Source organism: Melanerpes formicivorus, unplaced genomic scaffold, assembly GCF_026170545.1.
Source record: "Melanerpes formicivorus ecotype bairdi unplaced genomic scaffold, bMelFor1.0.p_v2 SCAF_113, whole genome shotgun sequence".
In the NCBI taxonomy this organism is placed as follows: Eukaryota; Metazoa; Chordata; class Aves; order Piciformes; family Picidae; genus Melanerpes; species Melanerpes formicivorus.
Genome location: NW_027142465.1, coordinates 1,108,203 through 1,132,422, shown reverse-complemented (window position 1 = coordinate 1,132,422; position 24,220 = coordinate 1,108,203). Strand labels below are relative to the sequence as shown.

The following is a 24,220-nucleotide window of genomic DNA, read 5'->3' as shown; positions in this document are numbered from 1 at the left end:
GCCATTACCTCACGACTCTCTCCAAATCGGCTTAAAGGAGCTGCAGGGCAGCAGCCGGGCAGGGCCCGGGGAGCCCAGGCAGGGCCCCAGGGAGCCCAGGCAGGGCAGCTGGCTCAGGCAGGAGGCAGGAACTGTCCTGCTGCACAAGAGCTCAGCCCAGGCACTCCCAGGAGGGGATTGGCCAGTGAGGGTGTGCTGGGATCGAGGGAAGAGCCTCCCAGGCCCCATCTGGAGGGCGCTGATTTTCAGGCTCAGGGCAGGAGAAGCACAGAAAGACCTTCAGGTCCCATCAGGCCCTAACCCCTAACCCCCTCCCCCCACCAAGACCCTAACCCTCTCCCCCTCGACCCTAACCCTCCCCCATCAGGCCCTAACCCTCTCCCCCCCCAGGCCCTAACCCTCCCCCCCCAGACCCTAACCCTCTCCCCCCTGACCCTAACCCTCCCCCACCAGGCCCTAACCCTCTCCCCCCCCCAGGCCCTAACCCCCCTCCCCCCCCAGACCCTAACCCTCCCCCCCAGGCCCTAACCCCCTCTCCCACCAGGCCCTAACCCTCTCCCACCAGGCCCTAACCCTCCCCCCACCAGACCCCAACCCTCTCCCTGTAGCCAGCTGCTAGACCACATCCCTGAGCTCCCCATCCAGATAGCTCTGAAACCCCTCCAGGCATGGGGACTCCCCCACTGCCCTGGGCAGCCTGGGCCAGGCCCTGGTGATCCTTTTGGTGAAGAAGTTTTTGCTCATGTCTAACCTAAGCCCCCCCTGGGGCAACCTGAGGTCATTTCCTCTTGTCCTGCCACTGCTTCCTTGGGAGATCAACCCTCACCTCAGTCCAGCCTCCTCCCAGGGAGCTGTAGAGAGCAATGAGGTCTCCCTCAGCCTCCTTCTCTCCAGACTGAACACCCTCAGCTCCCTCAGCTGCTCCTCTCCAGCCCTGCTCTCCAGACCCTTCCCCAGCTCTGCTGCCCTTCTCTGGCCCTGCTCAGCCTCTCAGTGTCCTCCTGGGAGTGAGAAGCCCAAACAGTAGCAAATGGCCTTGCTGAATTTAAGGTGACAAAGCCACAAGGCTTTGCTGAGCTGAGGCTCTCTCTTGGCCTGAAACTGTCAAGCAGAAGGAGATTTTGAGGTGCTGGAGGGGCTGAGAGAAAGGCAGCTGGTGAAGGGTGCCCCTGTACTGGGCACTGGTGAGGCCATACCTTGAATACTGCCTTCAGTTCTGGGCCTCTCACTCCAAGAAGGACATTGAGAGGCTGGAGAAGGTCCAGAGAAAGGCAACCAAACTGGGGAAGGGTCTGGAGAGCAGGGCTGGGGAGGAGCAGCTGAGGGAGCTGGGGGTGTTTAGTTTAGAGAAGAGAAGGCTGAAGGGAGACCTCCTTGCTCTCTGCAGCTCCCTGAGAGGAGGCCGGAGCCAGGTGGGGGTTGGGCTCTGCTCCCAGGGAATGAGTGACAGGATCAGAGGAAATGGCCTCAAGTTGTCTCAGGGAAGGTTTAGGCTGGACAGTAGAAGAAGCTTCTTCACTGAAAGGCTTCTTAAGCCCTGGCACAGCTGCTGAGGGATGTGGTTGAATCCCCATCCCTGGAGGGGTCTAAAAGAGGCAGAGATGTGGTGCTGAGGGCTATGGTCTAGCCCCCAGCCTTGGCAGAGTTAGATCTGAAAGCTCTCTTCCCACCAAAACAAAGCTCTGATCCTGCAATGAGAAACCTGCTTTAGGAGACCTGATCCCTGATGACAAACCTTAAACTGAGGAGAGCAAGATCCAAGCAGAGTGAGGTTTCTGCCCTGGTTTGAGATGGGCAGCAGCTGAGGGGACAGCACAGCCCCACTGGAGCCTGCTGCTCCCCTCCCTCTGCCAGCCCCCAGGGACTCAGACACCACTGAAGGACTTTTCACTCCCGGCCAGCACACTGGTGCCTGACTCAAGTTTTGCTGGCTTTGATTGCCACAAAAGCTTCTGGGAGGGACCTGCAGCCTCAGCTAAACATCAGCTCAAGGGATGGAAGCCTTCATCATTTCATGCAGGCCACAGCACCAAGACCTGCCCAGCTTTGCTGCTCAACATTCTTTGCACACTCCTCAAGGAAGTGAAAAGAGCAGAGGGGAAAGGGCACCCAACTGCAGCTTGATTCCATCCTCACTGCCTCCCCAACACCTCCCTTGCAACTCAGCCCAACACAGCAGGTGTCCCCACAGCCCAGATGACCCAATGACACCAACCTGCCCTCTGGGAGACCACCACCACTCCTCATCACCACCTCCAGGCCTTCTGTTGAGAACACTCCCCATGCAGAAATGCTCTCCTCCAAGAGAGGAGAGCCATCAGCAAAGGAGCAGCTAAACAGGGCCTCTGAGATCAGAGAGCCACAGAAGGGGTTGGCTTGGAAGGGACCTCAAAGCTCAGCCAGTTCCAAACCCCCTGCCACGGGCAGGGACACCTCCCACCAGCACAGCTTGCTCAAGGCCTCATCCAGCCTGGCCTTCAGCACCTCCAGGCAGGAGGCAGCCACAGCCTCCCTGGGCAGCCTGTGCCAGGCTCTCCCCAGCCTCACTCTCAAGAATTCCTTCCTCATCTCCAGTCTCAGGCTCTCCTCTCCCAGCTCAAAGCCACTGTTCCTCAGCCTGGCACTCCCAGCCCTTGTCCCAAGTCCCTCCCCAGCTCTCCTGGAGCCCTTCAGGTACTGGAAGGCTGCTCTGAGGTCTCCCTGGAGCCTTCTCTTCTGCAGGCTGAACAGCCCCAACTCTCTCAGCCTGGCCCCACAGGGGAGGTTCTTCAGCCTTCTGATCATCTCTGTGACCTCCTCTGGAGCCTCTCCAGCAGCTCCAGGTCCTTCCTGTGCTGGGGGGTCCCAGAGCTGGAGGCAGTGCTGCAGATGGGGTCTGAGCAGAGCAGAGGGGCAGAATCCCCTCCCTGTGCTGCTGCTCTCCCTGCAGCCCAGCACACAGCTGAGCTGTGGCACCTGGGAGACTTCTCAGTCCTCCACAACCAAGCTCTTACTAAAGACAGAAGTTGTTGGGCAGCACCAGTCCAACTCTGCCCAACCCAAAAAGCTCAGGGGTTGCATTCAGAGTCCTCACCAAGCCCAGCAGTGACTGCTGGCAGCTTCTGTTGTGCTTCACCAGATCCCTCCCTGCTCAGCACCAAAAGCAAAGAACTAGATCATTAAGGCACAGAGAGCACTGCCTATGCTCAGGTCTTGGCTCCACCTTCCTTCCCCAAGAACCTCTGGATGGAAACACCTTCCCTTTGTCCTTTCACAAGGAGAATCTGTGCTGAACTGAGTCACCTACACCTCCCAGCTGCCAGGCACTTCCAACCAACCAACCCAGAAGCTGGAGCAGAGGCTGCATTTCAACAGAGCTTTGTGTTCCCACAGCTACCCTGGCAAGAGTTCACACAGGAACAGGTTTGCTTTTCACACTCAGTTCAGCAGGTGAAGGCTCTTTGTTCTGCTGGGTCAGTGACTCAGGCAACAGCTCAGCCCATCACCAGGCATGCCAGGAAGGAGACTCTCAGTTCTCCAAGATCAAGAACCCAGCAAAGGCTGCCTGGAACTGCTGCAGCCCTCACACAGCAGGCAGCTCCCACTCTGGCAGCTCTCACAAGCTGCTGCAGGGGCCACAGATCAGAGAGTCACAGAATGCTAGGGGAAGGAAGGGACCTCTGGAGATCAGCCAGTCCAACCAATGCAGGATCACCCAGGGCAGGCCACACAGGAGCACCTCCAGGTGGGGCTTGAAAGCCCCCAGAGAAGGAGACTGCACACAACCTCTCTGGCAGCCTGCTCCAGGCCTCCAGCACCCTCACACCAAGGAAGTTTTACCTCACCTTGAGGTGGAACCTCCTTGGTTCCAGTTTGTGTCCATTGCCCCTTGGCCTGTCACAGGATACCACTGCAAAGAGCCTGGCCCCTTCCTGACACCCACCCTTCAGATATTTGTAAGCATTGATCAGATCCCTCTCAGCCTTCCTTCTCCAGGCTTGACAGCCCCAAGGCTCTCAGCCTTTCCTGCTCACACAGCTGTCCCAGGCCCTTCATCCTCATACCATCTGCTGGCCTCTCTCTAGCAGTTCACAGTATCCTACTATCAGTCAGGGTTGGAAGGGACCACAAGGATCACCCAGTGCCAACCCCCTGCCATGGGCAGGGACACCCCACACTAGATCAGCCTGGCCACAGCCTCAGCCAGCCTGGCCTTAAACACCTCCAGGGCTGGGGCCTCAACCACCTCCCTGCACAACCCAGTCCAGGGCTTCACCACTCTCATGGGCAAGAACTTCCTCCTCCCCTCCAGCCTCAATCTCCCCACCTCCAGCTTCATTCCATTCCCCCTAGTCCTATCACTCCCTGAGAGCCTGAGCAGTCCCTCCCCAGCCTTCTTGGAGCCCCCTGCAGATCCTGGAAGGCCACAATGAGGTCACCTCAGAGCCTTCTCTTCTCCACACTCAACAGCCCCAACTCCTTCAGTCTGTCCTCACAGCAGAGCAGCTCCAGCCCTCTGCTCTTCCTCCTGGCCCTGCTCTGGACACCTTCCAGCACCTCCACATCCCTCTTGCCATAGGGGCTCCAGAACTGGAGGCAGGACTCCAGGTGGGGCTCCCCAGAGCTGAGCAGAGGGGGAGAATCACCTCCCTTGCCCTGCTGGCCACACTTCTCCTGCTGCAGCCCAGGCTCTGCTTGGCTTTCTGGGCTGCAAGTGCAGACTGAGAGCTCCTGCTGAGCTTCTCCTCCCCCCAGCACCCCCAAGGCTCTCTCCTCAGGGCTGCTTTCCAGCCAGTCCCTGCCCAGTTCCCTGTCTCTCTTGAGCTGGGGAGCCCAGAACTGGCCACAACACTCCAGAAGTTGTCTCCCCAGGGCAGAGTAAAGGGGGAAGGGAACCTCCCAAGGATGCCATTGGCCTTCTTGGCCACAAGGGCCAAGAAGTGGCTTGTGTCTGAGATGAAGACACAAGCTGGGTCCAGCCCCAGGGGAAGTGCCCCACATGCATCAGCACACAAACCTGACATGAGCTGCTCTATCTTGAAGGCAAAGCCCAACCTCCAGTTAAAGGCCCTTCTGGGTGCAGTGCCCTAAGGATATGTTCCTACTGTGCCCTAGGGCTGCAGGAGCTCTTGAGCACCTGGACATGGATGACCCAAGGGCTGGAGCAGCTCTGCTGTGAGGACAGGCTGAGGGAGCTGGACTTGTTCAGCCTGGAGAAGAGAAAGCTCCAAGGAGACCTCAGAGCTGCCTTCCAGTACATGAAGGGAGCCTGCAGAAGGCTGCAGAGGGACTTCTCATGAGGGTGTCTAGGGACAGGACAAGAGGGAATGGTTTGAAGCTGAGGGGGAGCAGGGTTAGCCTGGAGCTTAGGAAGAGGGTCTGCAGTACAAGGCTGGTGAGACTCTGGAGCAGGTTTCCCAGAGTGGCTGTGGAGGCCTCCTCCCTGGAGCTTTCAAGGCCAGGTTGGATGAGGCCTTGGACAACCAAGGCTAGTTTAGAGGTGTCCCTGGGCCATGGCAGGGGGTTTGGAGTAGATGATCTCTGGGATGCCTTCCAACCTAAGCCATTCTATGATTCCATGGCACCACAGATGTGCAGGAAAGCAGCACAAACCAGCTCCACCTTCACAAGCAGCTTCCTCACTAGCTGCAGGAGATGGTTTTCTCCTGTACCTGGTGCCAGGGCTGTGTGACAGAGGCAGAGTCTCCTTCATAACCACTCTGAATTTGCCAGGCTCATGATCCTACAGCTACAATCACAGAATGGTTTGGTTTGGAAGCGACCTCCAAAGGTCAACCAGTCCAAGCCCCCTGCAGTCAGCAGGGACATCCTCCACTAGATCAGGTTGCTCAGAGCCTTGTGGAGTCAGCATCACTGGAAGCCTTTAAAAAGAGCCTGGATGAGGCCCTTGGTGCCATGGTTTAGTTGATCAGATGGTGTTGGGTGAGAGGCTGGACTCCATGGTCTCAAAGGTCTTTTCCAACCTGGTTAATTCTGTACCACCTTTAATATCTCCAGGGATGAGGCCTCAACTATCTGCCTGGGCAGCCTGTTCCAGAATGGAATGAAGCTGGAGGTGGGGAGATTCAGGCTGGAGATGAGGAGGAAGTTCTTCCCCATGAGAGTGGTGAAGCCCTGCAATGGGTTGTCCAGAGAGGTGGTTGAGGCCCCAGCCCTGGAGGTGTTTAAGCCCAGGCCAGATGAGGCTCTGGACAGGCTGATCTAGTGTGGGGTGTCCCTGCCCATGGCAGGGGGGTTGGAACTGGATGATCTTTGGGGTCCCTTCCACCCCTGACTGATACTATGATACTTCCACCACCCTCATGGTGCAGAACTTGTTCCTAACATCCAACCTAAATCTACCTGACATCTCAATCCACCCACTGGAGACATCAGTGGCTATCCAGGGCACAAGAAGTTCTAACAGGTCTGGCCACAGCTTTCTCTCCAGCTGCTCACTGAAGGATCTTGAAGTGGTCTGAGTTTATTTTCCCCTCTTGCAGTGCCACCTGCACAGACTCAAGTGGCCTGGGTTCCCCTGGGCATTTGGTGAGGAGGTTGAGCTCCTGATCTGCACTTCTCATTCCAGAGGCAGCCTCACTCCTGAGCCCTGGAGGACAACACTGCACAGCTCCCCCAAGACCTCTGGGGGTCCAACAGGCCAACGCCTTGTGAGCAGAAACCGCAGATGAGGTTCCCCAGCTGAGCTAATCTCCAAACACAGCTAGAGACTGGGTGCTGAGGGCCATCCAGCCATGCCCAAATGCTGTATGAGAGCCAGCAGAGGCAGGAAATCAGACTAATCAAAACCTCCCCTTGAATTGTTTAGGTGGTTACAAGGTGGTAGGTCCAGCAGTGCATCCGGTAGGGATCAGTCCACTTACCTAGGGTCCCTGTTTCGCAATAATCCTGAGCTCCTCCCTGGAATACAAGACAGTGTCTTTATAACTGGGGAGCAAGAGAGGGATCTGAGGGATCTGAGCAGCTATGGACAGGGCCAGCCTAAGGCTGGCTGAGCCACAGAGGGAAGAAGCAAACACTTGAAGGTTGCGGGGAGGACCGACCAGCCAAACCGATCCCTTGGAGAGCTGCTCCCTGAGCCAGGGAGAAGGCAAAAGGCAAAGCTGCCTCAAGAGTCCCTGCTGAGAGGACAAAGCACTGCAGACCACGACAGCAAAGGGGCTTGATGGGCATTGCCTAGGGCACTGCAATGCCTCCTCTTCCCATCAAAGCTCACTGCTTAGCCTGCTTGGAAGAAAACTTGATGGCTTACCTCAAAAACAAGGCCTGAAATGCTCCTGAACCTTTAGGTGTCTTTGCCCTTCTTGTCCCAAGAGGCAAACCACAAACCACCCTTGAGCCAAGTGTGAAGAAAAGGGAAGGGCTGGGGGGTGTCTGCCCTTTGTTAAAGGCCCTTACCATGCAGAGCAGTCTGTCAGAACTGAGCCTGCAGGGAGTGGGACTGAGCAGGAGGGAGATGGAGTGAAGGATGCAAACTGCAAGCTCCCTCCCTGCACACTGCCCCAGCAGGGTCTCACACACATCTCCACAGCACAGAGAGCCTGACAAGCAATTGTTTTGCTTCCTCTTTTCCCCTGAGCAAAGCATGACTGCTGCTTTGTTTAAATCCCTGTGTAACCAGACATTAATGCTGGGTGAGGTAAGCCCAGCCTGAGGGCTCACCCGCTCCCAAGTCAGGCAGCAACTCCTTTCACAGTCATCAGCAGGACCAAGCAACCCCCAACTCCTTCCTACTGAGGAGGAGGTTAAACCCACCCTTGTGTGTCCCCCAAGATGTTTCTCTTGCAGGTCACCCTTCTTGCACCCCTGCTGATGAGTCCTCTTACACCAGAGGGCTGGCTGCCTTCCACAGGGCTGTTTCTCCCTCCACAGCATCTCTGGATTCACAGACTGACAGAGAGGTTTGGGTTGGAAGGAATCTTAAAGCTCATCCAGTTCCTACCTCCCTGGCAGGGACACCTCCCACCAGCCCAGCCTGCTCAAGGCCTCATCCAGCCTGGCCTTCAACACCTCCAGGGAGGGGACAGCCACAGCCTCCCTGGGCAGCCTGTGCCAGAGTCTCCCCACCCTCACTCTCAACAGTTCCTTCCTCCTCTCCACTCTCAGTCTCCCCTCTCCCAGCTCAAAGCCATTGTTCCTCAGCCTGGCACTCCCAGCCCTTGTCCAAAGTCCTCCCCTGGCTCTCCTGCAGCCCCTTCAGGTACTGGAAGGTTGCTCTAAGCTCTCCCTGAAGTCTCCAGGGAGCCCTAACTCTCTCAGCCTGTCCCCACAGGGGAGGTTCTGCAGCCTTCTGATCATCTTGTGGCCTCCTCTGGACCCTCTCCAGCAGCTCCTTCTTGTGCTGGGGGTACCAGAACTGGATGCAGTGCTCCAGATCCTCTCAGCCTTTCCCACCTCATGTCAGGCCCCTGATAACCACCCCAGGGTCTCAGACAGGAGCTGACACAACCATTCTGCACCAGCAGGCTGCAGGAATGTGACACCACCAGGTCCTCCACCTCTGATCTCAATGCATGCCTCTGCACTCAGGTTTCAGCCAAGCTGGTGGAAAGCTTCAGAGGAGGGCACAGCTATCAGGTGTCACACCTCTGCCCCCAGCTGGGCCAGGGCACCGGGCAAAGGGAGCTGCTCTGGCAATGAATTCATTCCTGCTCCTCATTCTCTCCAACCCCAGCCCACCACACAACTCCAAGAGGCACTGCCCTGTTGGTGCAGTGAGATTCCCCTGCTGATCTCACCCTCAGCTCTCACACCCCAGGCTGAATCCAGGGGGGAAAGGAGAATACCCAACTCTGATGTCAGATTCCTGTCCTTCAGCTGCTGCTTCACTGCTGGCTTGCAGGATCCAGCACTCTACAGACATCCTCCAGAGCTCAGCAGCTTCGTTTTAACGATGGTGGTGTTAGAGTTTATGGCTGGGAGTAACAAAAAGCCTCCTTGGAGCAATTCCACCTCCCTCAGCTCTGCCATCTGAGGCCCGTTTACATCTCAGTTAGCAGCTGTGCACGGCCCAAGAGCTCAGGCTGACACCTGAACCTCTGCTGCTCCCTGGGCAGTAAGCAGCACCCTGCAGGCACTCTGGTGTGTCCCTGCCTGGGGACAGAGGCAGTGCCACACAGATGCAAATCACTACAGAATGGCTCAGCCGGGAACAGACCTCAGAGATGATCTACTCCAACCCCCCTGCCATGCCCAGGAGCACCTCTCAACCAGACTCAGCTCTCAAGGCCTCATCCAGCCTGGCCTTGGACACCTCCAGGCAAGAGGCAGCCACAGCCTCCCTGGGCAACCTGTTCCAGTGCCTCACCACCCTCACTCTAAAGATCTTCCCCAGCTCCAGTCTGACCCTGCTCTGCCTCAGCTTCAAACTATTCCCCCTGGGCCTGTCTCCAGACACCCTCATGAGAAGTCCCTCTGCAGCCTTCCTGGAGGATCCCTTCAGCTATTGGAAGGCAGCTGAGGTCTCCTTAGAGCCTTCTCTTCCCCAGGCTGCACAGGCCCAGCTCCCTCAGCCTGTCCCCACAGCAGAGCTGCTCCAGCCCTGCAATCACCCCTGGGACCCCTTTGGAGCTCACTCCAACAGTTCCACGTCCTTCTCCTGAGGGTTCCAGAATCAGGGGGGCTGCTTTTCACCACCCCTTTGCCACAGCCCAGGACTTCTCACTCTGTTCTCAGCAGCCTGAAGCGCTGCAGCTCACACCCAGTGGCACCTCCAGTCCCCCAGCCGTGCTGGTCAACAGCTGCTGCAGACTGGGAGCCATCCAGCTCCCCATCTGCTCTGCCCAGGGGCACAGCAGCACAGTCCTGCTCCTGGGGCACTCAGAACCAGGCTCCTGGGTGCCAGCCAGGGACTGGGGCTTGGCTTGGTTGTTGTTTGGAGGGGTTTGAGGTTGGTTTGGGGGGGGTGGGGGGGTGGCAGCTTGTGGGTTTGACTGTGGGCTTGGGGAGGAGTGTGGGCTTGGGGGGGAGGGAGCTGAGTGCGGGCTCCAGGCGGGGGAAGGAGCTGAGTGCGGGCTCCGGGGGGGGGGGGGGAAGGAGCTGAGTGCGTGCTGGGGGGTGGGGAGGAGCTGAGTGCGGGCTCCGCGGGGGGGGGGAGCTGAGTGCGGGCTCCGCGGGGGGGGGAGCTGAGTGCGGGCTCCGGGGGCGGGAAGGAGCTGAGTGCGGGCTGGGGGGGGGAAGGAGCTGAGTGCAGGCTCCAGGGGCGGGAAGGAGCTGAGTGGAGGCTCCAGGGGCGGGAAGGAGCTGAGTGGAGGCTCCAGGGGCGGGAAGGAGCTGAGTGGAGGCTCCAGGGGCGGGAAGGAGCTGAGTGGAGGCTCCGGGGGGGGGGAAGGAGCTGAGTGCGGGCTCCGGGGGGGGGGGAAGGAGCTGAGTGCGGGCTCCGGGGGGGGGAAGGAGCTGAGTGCGGGCTGGGGGGGGGGAGAGGAGCTGAGTGCAGGCTCCAGGGGGGGCAAGGAGCTGAGTGGAGGCTCCGGGGGCGGGAAGGAGCTGAGTGCAGGCTCCGGGGGCGGGAAGGAGCTGAGTGCAGGCTCCAGGGGCGGGAAGGAGCTGAGTGCGGGCTCCGGGGGGGGGGAAGGAGCTGAGTGCGGGCTGGGGGGGGGAAGGAGCTGAGTGGAGGCTCCAGGGCCGGGAAGGAGCTGAGTGGAGGCTCCAGGGGCGGGAAGGAGCTGAGTGCGGGCTCCGGGGGGGGGAAGGAGCTGAGTGCGGGCTGGGGGGGGAAGGAGCTGAGTGCGGGCTGGGGGGGGGAAGGAGCTGAGTGGAGGCTCCAGGGGCGGGAAGGAGCTGAGTGCGGGCTGGGGGGGGGAAGGAGCTGAGTGCGGGCTCCGGGGGGGGGGAAGGAGCTGAGTGCGGGCTGGGGGGGGGAAGGAGCTGAGTGCGGGCTCCGGGGGGGGGAAGGAGCTGAGTGCGGGCTCCGGGGGGGGGGAAGGAGCTGAGTGCGGGCTGGGGGGGGAAGGAGCTGAGTGCGGGCTGGGGGGGGGGAGAGGAGCTGAGTGCAGGCTCCAGGGGCGGGAAGGAGCTGAGTGCGGGCTCCGGGGGGGGGAAGGAGCTGAGTGCGGGCTGGGGGGGGAAGGAGCTGAGTGCGGGCTGGGGGGGGGAAGGAGCTGAGTGCGGGCTCCGGGGGGGGGGAAGGAGCTGAGTGCGGGCTGGGGGGGGGGAAGGAGCTGAGTGCGGGCTGGGGGGGGGAAGGAGCTGAGTGCGGGCTCCGGGGGGGGCAAGGAGCTGAGTGGAGGCTCCAGGGGCGGGAAGGAGCTGAGTGGAGGCTCCAGGGGCGGGAAGGAGCTGAGTGCGGGCTGGGGGGGGGAAGGAGCTGAGTGCAGGCTCCAGGGGGGGCAAGGAGCTGAGTGGAGGCTCCAGGGGGGGGAAGGAGCTGAGTGCAGGCTCCGCGGGGGGGGGGAGCTGAGTGCGGGCTCCGGGGGCGGGAAGGAGCTGAGTGCAGGCTCCAGGGGGGGGCAAGGAGCTGAGTGGAGGCTCCAGGGGGGGGAAGGAGCTGAGTGCGGGCTGGGGGGGGGGAGCTCCTTGTTCTGGAGGGGGAGTTTAGTTCCTTGTTCTGGAGGGGGAGTTTAGTTCCTTGTTCTGGAGGGGGGGAGTTAATTCCTTGTTCTGGAGGGGGGAGTTAATTCCTTGTTCTAGGGTTTGTTTTTTCCCCTTCTTTCTGCTTTGAGGATTATTTTTCCCCTTTCTTGCTCTGGGGTTTGTTTGGTGGTGGTGGTGGTTCCCCCCCCCCACTCCTTTCTTATTTGGAGGGGAAGTTTATTAACTGCGTGGTGGGCATAGGAACCTTAACCGGTGGCAGAAGATAGCTGCAGCTGGGGCTAGGAGGAAACCAGAGACACAGGGGAAGTTCCAAGTGACCAACCACAGACAAGGTGACTGCCATGAATGCAAGCAGCTGGGCTCTGCTGCCAGCAGCTTGGTTACCTGCTTGTGAGCGTGGTCGTAGGAGTTGATGTGGTTGTCGAACTCCTGATGCTTTTGGTACTGCTTGTCACAGAGTTCACAGTAGAAGTTTGCTCTCAGGTCTTCCAAAGCCTTGGCAATTGCCTTCTCCTTGTCCACATAATCCTGCAAAATTCATAGAATCACAGAATCAGACAGGGTGGAAAAGACCTCAGAGTCCAACCTCTCACCCAGCATCTCCTGGCAACTAAACCATGGCTCCAAGTGCCTCATCCAGTCCCCTCTTGAACACCTCCAGCACCACCCTGAGCAGCACATCCCAGTGGCCAATCTCTCTGGCTGGAAAGAATTTCTTCCTCACCTCCAGCCTAAACCTCCCCTGGCACAGCTTCAGACTGTGTCCTCTTGTTCTGCTGCTGCTTGCCTGGCAGAAGAGCCCAACCCCCACCTGGCTACAACCTCCCTGCAGGGAGTTGCAAAGAGCAAGAAGGTCTCCCCTGAGCCTCATCTTCTGCAGGCTAAGCAACCCCAGCTCCCTCAGCCTCTCCTCCCAGGGCTGTGCTCCAGACCCCTCCCCAGCTTTCTTGCCCTTCTCTGGACACCTTCCAGCAGCTCAACCTCTTTCCTAACCTCAGGAGCCCAGAGCTGGACACAGGACTCAAGGCCTCAGCAGTGCTGAGCACAGGGCACAATGACCTCCCTGCCCACCACACTATTTCTGATGCAGGCCACAAAGGCTCCTGTGAAGCCTCCTGCACAACAAGCTGGGAGATGAAGGAGGCCTGCAGGGGAAAACAGGCCCTGGGAGAAAGCTCAGCATGCAGCAATCATTGTATTGATTGAGCTGATCAGGCTTTGCAGATTCCAAGGCACAGATCCCACAACCACAGAATCATTTCTGGTGGAAAAGAATGTTAGCATCATTGAGTCCAGCCCTTAGCCAACACTACCAAGTCCAATGGTAACCCCTGGCCCTCAGCACCACAGCTCCACAGCTCTGAGACCCCTTCAGGGATGAGGAATCCACCACTGCCCTGGGCAGCCTGGGCCAGAGCTTGACAACCATTTGGGGGAAGAAATTGTTCCTCAGGGCCAACCTAAACCCCCAAGCACAGAGGCTGTTTCCTCTTACTCTGTCACTTATTACTAGGGAGAAGAGACCAACCCCAGCTGCCTCCAGCCTCCTCTCAGGGAGCTGCAGAGAGCAATGAGGTCTCACTCAGCCTCCTCTTCTCCAAACTCAACACCCCCAGCTCCCGCAGCTGCTCCTCCCCAGCCCTGCTCTCCAGACCCTTCCCCAGCTTGGTTGCCTTTCTCTGGACCTTCTCCAGCCTCTCAATGTCCTTCTTGGAGAGAGAAGCCCAAAACTGAGCCCAGGATTCAAAGTGTGGCTTCACCAGTGCCCAGTCCAGGAGCATGATCCCTGCCCTGCTCCTGCTGACCACAGCATTGCTGAGCCATGCCAGGATGCTGGTGGCCTTCTTGGCCACCTGTGCCCATTGCTGGCTCAGTTTCAACTGCTGTTAACCAACCCCCCCAGCTCCTTTTCCACTGGGCACTTCCCAGCCACTCTGCCCCCAGCCTGGAGTGTTCCTGGGGGTGCTGTGACCCAGGTGCAGCACCCAGCCCTCGGCCTTGCTGAACCCCATCCCCCTGGCATTTACCCATTGATCCAGCCTGGCCAGGTCCCTGTGTAGAGCCTCTGAAGGTAACTCTGCAGCAGCACCAAGCTAGCTGTGCCTCAGTCTGCTCCCAGAGGCCAGCAGGCTGCCCTCAGCAGAGGATCAGAAGCAGCCTGCTGGCAGACAGCCGCCGAGCGCTGCCGGCAGTCCTGCGGCTGCAGGAGGATCATCCGAGATAAAAGGAGAGGCTCCAAGCCTTGAGCTCACACAAACAAACTGGCAGCTGCCTGCTTGGATAGGATGTGCAAAACATGCCTCAAACCAGGGAAGAGCTTTGGGAACAGAGCCCCAGAACTTTTAGCTGCTGATGCTTCCCCCATCTCGAGTGCTAACAGATGTCTGCTGCAGCTCAGCCTGCCAGCAGCTCAACGGGAGGGACTCAGACCTGTGGCTGGAGAAGCTCAGCTCAGAAAGCTCTGGGCTTGGTTCACAGCACTGTCCCCACACAGTGACACCCTCCCTGGAGAGATGCTGCCCACTGAGCACAGCTCAGGCACAGCAGTGACACCAGAAGTGGGTGCAGGTGGCTGCCATCTGATGGAAGAGGGGAAGGGACATCAGCTGGGGGGGGGGCAGGCAGTGCTTCCTTTTTCCCCTGATTCAGAACCAGTGAATTGCTTTGGTTGGAAAAGACCTTTCAGATCTTCCAGCCCAACACTACCACAGCATTGTCAGGGCACCACTAAACCACAGCCCTCAGCATCACACCTCCACAGCTCTGAAACCCCTTCAGGGTTGGAGACTCCACCACAGCCCTGGGCCAGGCCTTGACAACCCTCAAGGGGAAGAAATTGTTCCTCATGGCCAACCTAAGACTGCCCTGGAGCACCTTCAGCTCACTTCCTCTTGTCCTGTCACTTTTCCTTGGCAGAAGAGACCAACCCCCACCGGGCTCCTACCTCCTTTCAGGGGGCTGTAGAGAGCAATGAGGGCTCAGAGCCACAGGGGCTCTCAACTGCACCTGGCACCAAGAGACTCTCAAACACCAGGAGGATGCTCTGGGGCCTGGCAGCCCTGCCATGGGAGGAGAGGCTGAGAGAGCTGAGGGTGTTCAGCCTTCAGAAGAGAAGTCTCAGGGGAGACCTTCTTGCCATGGACAAGCACTGAAAGGGTGGCTACCAGGAGGATGCAGACTCCCTTCTCACAGGGAGTCCCTTGGAGAAGACAGGAGGTGAGGAGGAGAAGTTACTGCTGGGGAGATTCCCACTGGACTGCAGAAGGAAAGGTTTGGCCATGAGCACAGCCAGAGACTGGAATCATCCCCCAGGGGAGGTGGTGGAGTCCCCTGTATGGGAGAGTTGTCAGCCTCAGCTTGCCAGGCTGCTGGGCCAGAACCATCACCCAGCAAGCTTGGAGCAGATGATTCTTGGGGTCCCTTCCAAGCTGGCATTCCAGGACCACTAGGTCTAAGCAGCCTCTTCCTCTAGCCAGGTGCTTTCAGTTACAACCCCTCCAGCCAAACTGATCAAACACAGCACTGCTGGGAAGGAAGCAGGGGCAGGTTTACCTTAGCAGGATGGAAACACTTCCACTGCTGTGAGCTAACCCCCCTACAGCTGCTGCAGCATGAGGCAGGCTGTGCTCACACAGCACACCACACACAGCTCCTCACCAGCTGCACTGCACTGGGATGAAGGGAAATGAGAGGAGGAAAACAAACACCTAACACTTGAGGGATCAGAGAGTTAAAGTGGGGGGCAGTGTTGCTCTGCTGGAGAGCAGGGAGGCTCTGCAAAGACATCTGGCCAGGCTGCATCCATGGGCTGAGGGCAGTTGAATGAGGTTCAACAAGGCCAAGGGCTGGGTCACAACAACCCCATGGAATGCTCTCCAGGCTGGGGGCAGAGCAGCTGGAAAATGCCCAGTGGAAAAGGACCTAGGGGGGTTGGTTAACAGCAGTTGAAACTGAGCCAGCAATGGGCACAGGTGGCCAAGAAGGCCACCAGCATCCTGGCATGGCTCAGCAATGCTGTGGTCAGCAGGAGCAGGGCAGGGATCATGCTCCTGGACTGGGCACTGGTGAAGCCACACTTTGAATCCTGGGCTTAGCTTTGGGCTTCTCTCTCCAAGAAGGACATTGAGAGGCTTGGAGCAGGGCCAGAGAAAGGCAACCAAGCTGGGGGAGGGTCTGGAGAGCAGGGCTGGGGAGGAGCAGCTGAGGGAGCTGGGGGTGTTTACTTTGGAGAAGAGGAGGCAGAGGGGAGACCTCATTGCTCTCTGCAGCTCCCTGAGAGGAGGCTGGAGCCAGCTGGGGTTGGTCTCTTCTCCCTAGTGATGAGTGATAGAGTAAGAGGAAACAGCCTCAAATTGTGCTGGGGGTTTAGGTTGGCCCTGAGGAACAATTTCTTCCCCCAAAGGGTTGTCAAGCTCTGGCCCAGGCTGCCCAGGGCAGTGGTGGATTCCTCATCCCTGAAGGGGGTCTCAGAGCTGTGGAGCTGTGGTGCTGAGGGCCAGGGGTTACCATTGGACTTGGCAGTGTTGGCTAAGGGCTGGACTCAATGATGCTAACATTCTTTTCCCTCAGAAATGATGAGAGACCTGAGGCTGTTCAGCTGGAGTGAAGGAGACTGAGGAGAGACCTCACTGCTCAGTACAGCTCCCTGGAAGGAGGCTGGAGCCAGGTGGGGGGTGGGCTCTGCTCCCCAGTATCAGGTGACAGGAGAAGAGGAAATGGCCTGGAATTGTGCCAGGGGAGGGCTAGGTTGCAGAGGAGGAAAAGTTTCTTTGCTGCAAGAGTGGTCAGGGATTGGAAGAGGCTGCCCAGGGAGGTGGTGGAGTCCCCAGCCCTGGAGGTGTTCCAGAGACCTGTGGCCATGGCTGAGTGGCCATGGCTGAGTGGCCATGGTGGTGCTGGGCTGACAGCTGGACTGGATGATCCTGGAGGGCTTTCCCAACCCAAGCAATTCCATCACTCTACAAACTTCCAGCTGGCAGGAGCCCCAGGAGCCAGCAAACAGTTAAAGGAGGTAAAACTCGGGAAGACTTTGTTCCTTTGGATTGAAGAGCTTGCTCCAGGCACTGTGGTTGATCTCCCACTTACCACATCACATTGCCATCAAAACCAAGACTGCTGAGCTGGTTTGCTCGAGTGCAAAACCATTTTCAACACCCCCAAGGGCCAGGAGGGGAGAAGGGGAATACAATCTGAAAAGTTCTAACTGCTGAGAGGGTTTTAGGATAGAATAGAATAAACCAGGTTGGAAGAGACCTTCAAGATCATCAAGTCCAACCTCTCATCCAACACCACCTAATCAACTAACCCATGGCACCAAGCACCCCAGCAAGTCTCCTCCTGAACACCTCCAGGGATGGGGACTCCACCACCTCCCCAGGCAGCACATCCCAATGGGCAATCTCTCTCTCTGTGTAAAACTTCCTCCTGACCTCCAGCCTGAACCTCCCCTGGCACAGCTTGAGACTGTGTCCTCTTGTTCTGCTGCTGCTTGCCTGGCAGAAGAGACCAACCTCTGCCTGTCTCCCTTCAGGGAGTTGTAGACAGCAATAAGGTCTCCCCTGAGTCTCCTCTTCTCCAGGCTAAGCAACCCCAGCTCCCTCAGCTTCTCCTCCCAGGGCTGTGCTCCAGACCCCTCCCCAGCTTTCTTGCCCTTCTCTGGACTTGTTCCAGCAAGTCAACCTCCTTCCTAACCTGAGGAGCCCAGAGCTGGACACAGGACTCAAGGTGTGGCCTAAGCAGTGCAGTGTACAGGGGCAGAATGACCTCCCTGCTCCTGCTGGCCACTCTGTTCTTAATGCAGGCCAGGATGCCATTGGCCCTCCTGCCTGCCTGGGCACACTGCAGGCTCCTGTTCAGCCTACCATCAACCAGCACCCCCAGGTCCCTCTCTGCCTGGCTGCTCTCAGCCACTCTGCCCCCAGCCTGTAGCACTGCCTGGGGTTTCTGTGGCCAATGTGCAGCCCCTGGCACCTGGATGTGTTCAGTCTCCTGCCCTTGGCCTCTGCCCATCTGCCCAGCCTGGCCAGGTCCCTCTGCAGAGCCTCTCTACCCTCCAGCAGATCAACTCCTGCCCCCAGCTTGGTGTCATCTGCGCATTTACTGCTGATGGACTCAATGCCCTCCTCCAGATCATCAATGAAGATGTTAAAGAGCACAGGGCCCAGCTCTGATCCCTGGGGCACACCACTGGTGCCTGGCTGCCAGCTGGCTGTGGCACCATTCACCACCACTCTCTGGGCTCAGCCTCCAGCCAGTTCCTCACCCAGCTCAGAGAGCTGCTGTCCCAGCCGTGGGCTGAGAGCTTGGAGCCCTGTCCACCTCCTGCATAAAAATCTCCTCTCAAGTTCCTGCTTCCATCCATTACCAGAGGCCCTTCTTATGGTAAGAATGAAACAAATCAACAAAACTCTCTGGAGGGTTGAGGAGGCTGAAGCAGGTCCCCAGGAAGAGAAGAAAGGGAAAGAGAGCAGCCTGAGCCTGGCTGAACAACGACGTTTGAAGTTCCCCTGGAGCCCTGACCAAGCTTCCTGCACCACGGGCAGGGCTCTTTCAGAGAGCATCCTGTGGCTCCACAATGAAAACACAGCCCTGGGAGTGATCAGAGGCTCTACAAAAGGGAGGAATTAAAGGCCATGTCTTGGTTGCAGAGTTATCTGCCATGCCTTTGAGACCACCTGAATGCTTCATCAGGATGCTTCATCTGTCGCCACCACATCCTGGGCTCCAGGCTGGTGACACATGGGTGTGATGGGTGACCACTGCATGGATACAGAACTGGCTTGATGGCTGCACCCAAAGAGTGGCTGTCCATGGCTCCATGGCCCAGGGGAGGCCAGGGACAAGCAGAGTCCCTCAGGGATCAGCCCTGGGCCCAGGCTTGTTCAACATCCCTGTGGGTGCCATGGACAGTGGCACTGAGTGCAGCCTCAGCAGGGTTGCTGATGACACCAAGCTGTGTGGGGCAGCAGACAGCTGGAGGGAAGGGATCCATCCAGAGGGAGCTGGGCAGGCTGGAGAGGTGGGCACAAGCCAACCTCAGGAGGTTCAACAAGAGCAAGGGCAGGGTCCTGCAGCTGGCTGGAGGCAATCCCAGGCACAAATGCAGGCTGGGCAGGGACTGGCTGGAAAGCAGCCCTGAGGAGAGAGCCTTGGGGGTGCTGGGGGAGGAGAAGCTCAGCAGGAGCTCTCAGTCTGCACTTGCAGCCCAGAAAGCCAAGCAGAGCCTGGGCTGCAGCAGGAGAAGTGTGGCCAGCAGGGCAAGGGAGGTGATTCTCCCCCTCTGCTCAGCTCTGGGGAGACCCCACCTGGAGTCCTGCCTCCAGTTCTGGAGCCCCTATGGCAAGAGGGATGTGGAGGTGCTGGACAGTCAGCAGTATCAGTCAGGGTTGGAAGGGACCACAAGGATCATCCAGTCCCAACCCCCCTGCCATGGGCAGGGACACCCCACACTAGATCAGCCTGGCCACAGCCTCAGCCAGCCTGGCTGCAAACACCTCCAGGGCTGGGGCCTCAACCACCTCCCTGCACAACCCAGTCCAGGGCTTCACCACTCTCATGGGCAAGAACTTCCTCCTCCCCTCCAGCCTCAATCTCCCCACCTCCAGCTTCATTCCATTCCCCCTAGTCCTATCACTCCCTGAGAGCCTGAGCAGTCCCTCCCCAGCCATCTTGGAGCCCCCTGCAGATCCTGGAAGGCCACAATGAGGTCACCTCAGAGCCTTCTCTTCTCCACACTCAACAGCCCCAACTCCTTCAGTCTGTCCTCACAGCAGAGCAGCTCCAGCCCTCTGCTCCTCCTCCTGGCCCTGCTCTGGACACCTTCCAGCACCTCCACATCCCTCTTGCCATAGGGGCTCCAGAACTGGAGGCAGGACTCCAGGTGGGGTCTCCCCAGAGCTGAGCAGAGGGGGAGAATCACCTCCCCTGCCCTGCTGGCCACACTTCTGCTGCTGCAGCCCAGGCTCTGCTTGGCTTTCTGGGCTGCAAGTGCAGACTGAGAGCTCCTGCTGAGCTTCTCCTCCCCCAGCACCCCCAAGGCTCTCTCCTCAGGGCTGCTTTCCAGCCAGTCCCTGCCCAGCCTGCATTTGTGCCTGGGGTTGCCTCCAGCCAGCTGCAGGAGCCTGCACTTGCTCCTGCAGGGAGCAGGGACATCTTTAACTAGAGCAGGTTGCTCAGGGCCCCATCAAGTTTGACCTTGAACGCCTGCAGGGATGGGGACTTCACCCTGTCCCTCAGCACCACATCTCCATGGCTTTTCAACCCTTCCTGTGCTGAGGACTCCAGCCTGCTCCAGGACTGCACAACCCTCTGGGGAAGGAAATTGTCCCTCCTGTCCTAAGTGTCCCTGTGTGGGCATGGCACTTCAGGGCATGCCCTGATGTCCATGGTGGTCTCAGGCTGATGGTTGGACTCAATGATCTGAGAGGTTTCTAAACCTCCCTGGAACATCTTGAGGCCATTTCCTCTCATCCACTGCAGACCTGAGACACTTCCTTACCCCACACAGCTCACCTGAGCTGCTACCAACTGCTCTGACACCCACAAACACTCTGTGCTCGACAGCTGCTGCTGCCCAAGGGTGCCCAGCATGGAGGATCTGCTGCAGGGAAGGGTCTGGGCTGCCAGAATGGCCACCAGCAGAGCCAAAGCCGCCCTTCACCATGTGCCAGCCCACAGGAGGGTGGAGAGCATAGGAAGAGAAACATCAGAGATGTGACTGAGCCCCTGTCCCTGGAGACAGCCAAGATGTGGCCCTGGGCAGCCTGATCTCATTGGAGATCTCCCTGCAGAGTGCAGGGGGATTGGACAAGGGGACCTTTGAGAGCCTCTTCCACCCCAGTGCAACCTGTGACTCTTCCCAGAAGAAGGTGCACCTGGATGTGGAGGAAGCAGCTGGCAGCAGCTGCAGAAGGCCACCCAGGAGCACAGTAGGACTGCACAGTGTGCCAGAGGAGATGGTTAACTGCCTTCAGCTCCAGGCTAATCAGTAGCTGTGAAGGGCACCACAGTGGCCTTTGGTTTGCAGATGAAGAAATACAGCAGCAGTGCACTGAGCAAGCCAAAGGCTCAGCCTCAGCAAAGGGATAAAGGCTTGGAAATGGAAGAGGGAGACTCAGACTGGAGAGAAGGGAGAAATTATTGATGCTGAGGGTGGGGAGAGCCTGGCCCAGGCTGCCCAGACAGCTGGGAGCTGCCCCATGCCTGGCAGCAGTGCAGGGGAGGCTGTTTAGGGGGCTGCAGGAGAGCTGGGGAAGGACTTGAGTACCTTGAGTCCTGTGTCCAGTTCTGGGCTCCTCAGGTTAGGAAAGAGGTTGAGCTGCTGGAAGGTGTCCAGAGAAGGGCAAGAAAGCTGGGGAGGGGTCTGGAGCACAGCCCTGGGAGGAGAGGCTGAGGGAGCTGGGGTTGCTTAGCCTGCAGAAGAGGAGGCTCAGGGGAGACCTTCTTGCTCTCTGCAACTCCCTGCAGGGAGGTTGGAGCCAGGTGGGGGTTGGGCTCTTCTCCCAGGCACCCAGCAGCAGAACAAGAGGACACAGTCTCAAGCTGTGCCAGGGGAGGTTTAGGCTGGAGGTGAGGAGAAAGTTCTTCCCAGCAAGAGAGATTGGCCACCAGGATGTGCTGCCCAGGGAGGTGGTGGAGTCCCCATCCCTGGAGGTGCTCAAGAGGGGATTGGATGTGGCACTTGGAGCCATGGTTTAGCCATGAGGTCTGTGGTGCCAGGTTGGATTTGATGAGCTTTGAGGTCTCTTCCAACCTTGGTGATACTGTGAGACTGTTTGGGGCTGTGAGCAACCTGCTCTGGCTGGGGCTGTCCCTGCTGGCTGCAGGGGCCTGGACTGGATGACCTTACAATCACAGAACTGTTTGGGTTGGAAAAGCCCTCCAGGATCATCCAGTCCAACTGCCAACCCAACCCCACCATGGCCATCAGACTATGGCCACAGGTTTCTGGAGCACCTGCAGGCATGGGGACTCCACCACCTCCCTGGGCAGCCTCTGCCAGTCCCTGACCACTCTTGCAGAGAACAAATGCTTTCTTCCTCTCCAACCCAAGCCTCCCCTGGCACCATTCCAGGCCATTTCCTCTCCCTCCATCACCTGAGACTAGCGAGCAGAGCCCAACCCCCACCTGGCTCCAACCTCCTTCCAGGGAGCTGTAGAGAGCACTGAGGTCTCCCTCAGCCTCCTTAACTCCAGGGCTGAACACCCCCAGCTCCCTCAGCTGCTCCTCCCCAGCCCTGCTCTCCAGACCCTTCCCCAGCTTTGCCACCCTTTGTGTCCCTTCCAACTCAAACCACTCTGGAGCAACCACCTCCAAAATCCCTGTGGAGAGCAGGCTGCCCAGGCTGCTGGGCTCATTCACTGCTGGGGCAGTGGAATGGCATTTCCAAGCTGCCAGGAGTTAGCTTACATTTTAATGGGATTTCAACTCCTTCCCCATTATTCCTTCAAGAATGAAAATGTATGCAAAGCCAGCACTTGATCCTGCTGGCTGGGGCTGCTCCCCAGCCCTGGTGCCCCTTGAATCTCAGCACAATTTAACAAGCAGGCATTCCCAAGCCTGGCCTCTGTGCTTTCCAGGCTGGTAAGCAGGAGGGTGGATTAAAGGAGCAGCAAAGGCTGCACAGAAACCAGATGGCAACTAATCCAAGAGAGCCCCAACATGTCACACTCACAGGCAGCACCAAGGAGTGAGTTGTTGTCACTCAAAAGGTAACAGCCTTTGGCTCACAAAGGCCTCCACCACAGTACCACAGAATCACCAAGGTTGGAAGAGACCTCACAGATCATCAAGGCCAACCTATCAACACAGACCTCATGACAATTAAACCATGGCTCCAAGTGCCACATCCAATCCTCTCTGGAACACCTCCAGGGATGGGGACTGCACCACCTCCCTGGGCAGCACATCCCAGTGGCCAATGACTCTCTTAGTGAAGAACTTTCTCCTCACCTCCAGCCTAAACCTCCCCTGGCACAGCCTGAGACTGTGTCCTCTTGTTCTGCTGCTGCTTGCCTGGCAGAAGAGACCAACCCCTACCTGCCTCCAACCTCCCTGCAGGGAGTTGCAGAGAGCAAGAAGGTCTCCCCTGAGCCTCCTCTTCTCCAGGCTAAGCAACCCCAGCTCCCTCAGCCTCTCCTCCCAGGGCTGTGCTCCAGACCCCTCCCCAGCTTTCTTGCCCTTCTCTGGACACCTTCCAGCAGCTCAACCTCTTTCCTAACCTGAGGAGCCCAGAACTGGACACAGGACTCAAGGTGTGGCCTCAGCAGTGCTGAGCACAGGGCACAAGGACTTCCCTGCTCCTGCTGGCCACACTCTTCCTGCTGCAGGCCAGGATGCCCTTGGCCTTCTTGGCCCCCTGGGCACACTGCTGGCTCATGTTCAGGCAGCTGTCAATCAGCACCCCCAGGTCCCTCTCTGTTTGGCAGCTCTCAGCCACTCTGCCCCCAGCCTGTAGCTCTGCCTGGGGTTGTTTGGCCAAAGTGCAGCCCCTGGCACTTGGACTTGTTGAATGCCATCCTGTTGGCCTCTGCCCATCTCTCCAGCCTGGCAAGGTCCCTCTGCAGAGCCCTTCTGCCCTCTCACTGACCAACATCTGCTCCATGGGTTCTGCAAAGCCCATGGAGATGCAGAATGTGCTGCTCAGTTTTAATGCTGCCTGAGAACTTCATAGAATGGCTCAGGCTGGAAGGGACCTCAGAGATCTACTTCAAATTCCCTGCCACAGGCAGGGACTCCTCTCACCCAGACTTGGTTGCTCAAAGCTCCATGCACTCCAGCCTTGAATACCTCCAGGGAGGAGGCAGCCACAGCCACTCTGGGCAGCCTGTGACAGAGCCTCTCCACCCCTGTACTGCAGAGCATCTTCCTCAGCTCCAGTCTAACCCTGCTCTGCCTCAGCTTCAACTCATTTCCCCTTGTTCTGCCTCCAGAGACCTTCAGGAAAAGTTCCTCTGCAGCCTGCCTGGAGGATCCCTTCAGGTCCTGGCAGGCAGCTCTGAGGTCCCCCTGGAGCCTTCTCCTCTCCAGGCTGCACACCCCCAGCTCCCTCAGCCTGTGCTCACAGCAGAGCTGCTCCAGCCCTTGGATCATCTTTGGGGCCTCCCCTGGCCTCACTCCAGCAGCTCTGTGTCCCCCTTGTGCTGGGGGTCCAGAACTGGAGGCAGGATTGGAGGACCTGAGCAGAGTCCAGGGACAGAATCTCCTCTCCTGCCCTGCTGCCCACACTCCTCTGGCAGCAGCCCAGCACCCAGCTGCCTGCAGAAGGGCACTGCTGGCTCTTCTGAAGGGACAGAGCCCAAACCTGGGGCCATGTAGTGCCTCTCCTCAAAGCAAGCAGGATTATGGAGCACTGTCACACTGCACTGCTTGCTTAGTAACAGCCCAAGATCTACTCCACTTCCAGCTGACAACTGCCCACTGCAGCTGCAGATTCTGCACTGGAATGGCAGGTTCAGTACAGAAAGTTGGCAGCCCCAAGGCTAGGGAAGGAAATGTCCTGCTTAGCCCAGGACTGGTCCTTCCCCAACAGGGGGGAAGCACACAAAGGAAGCCCTGCTGTTACCCTGTAGCTCTTCAGCAACTAAACCAACAGCAAGGTTAATTCCAGGAAGTGAACACCACCTCTGTTAAAACAAACAACCAGAGAGCCACTGAATCATCTGGGTGGGGAACAGCCTTCAAGAACAT

At 58.4% G+C, this 24,220-nt stretch overlaps 1 protein-coding gene across 6 annotated transcripts in view; it reads right to left on the bottom strand.

The window, feature by feature from the left end:
* Nucleotides 1-24,220, bottom strand: part of GPATCH8 (G-patch domain containing 8) — a 117,644-nt gene that overhangs the window by 14,035 nt on the left and 79,389 nt on the right. For 5 of the 6 annotated variants that reach the window (XM_068167142.1, XM_068167144.1, XM_068167145.1 and 2 more), the window contains 2 exons: nucleotides 11,917-12,060; nucleotides 6,864-6,900 (listed from right to left, as the gene is read on the bottom strand). In XM_068167142.1, coding sequence (XP_068023243.1) covers nucleotides 6,864-6,900; nucleotides 11,917-12,060 — 181 coding nt within the window. The remainder of the gene's footprint in view (nucleotides 1-6,863; nucleotides 6,901-11,916; nucleotides 12,061-24,220) is intronic. The other variant, XM_068167143.1, reaches the window with a different exon arrangement.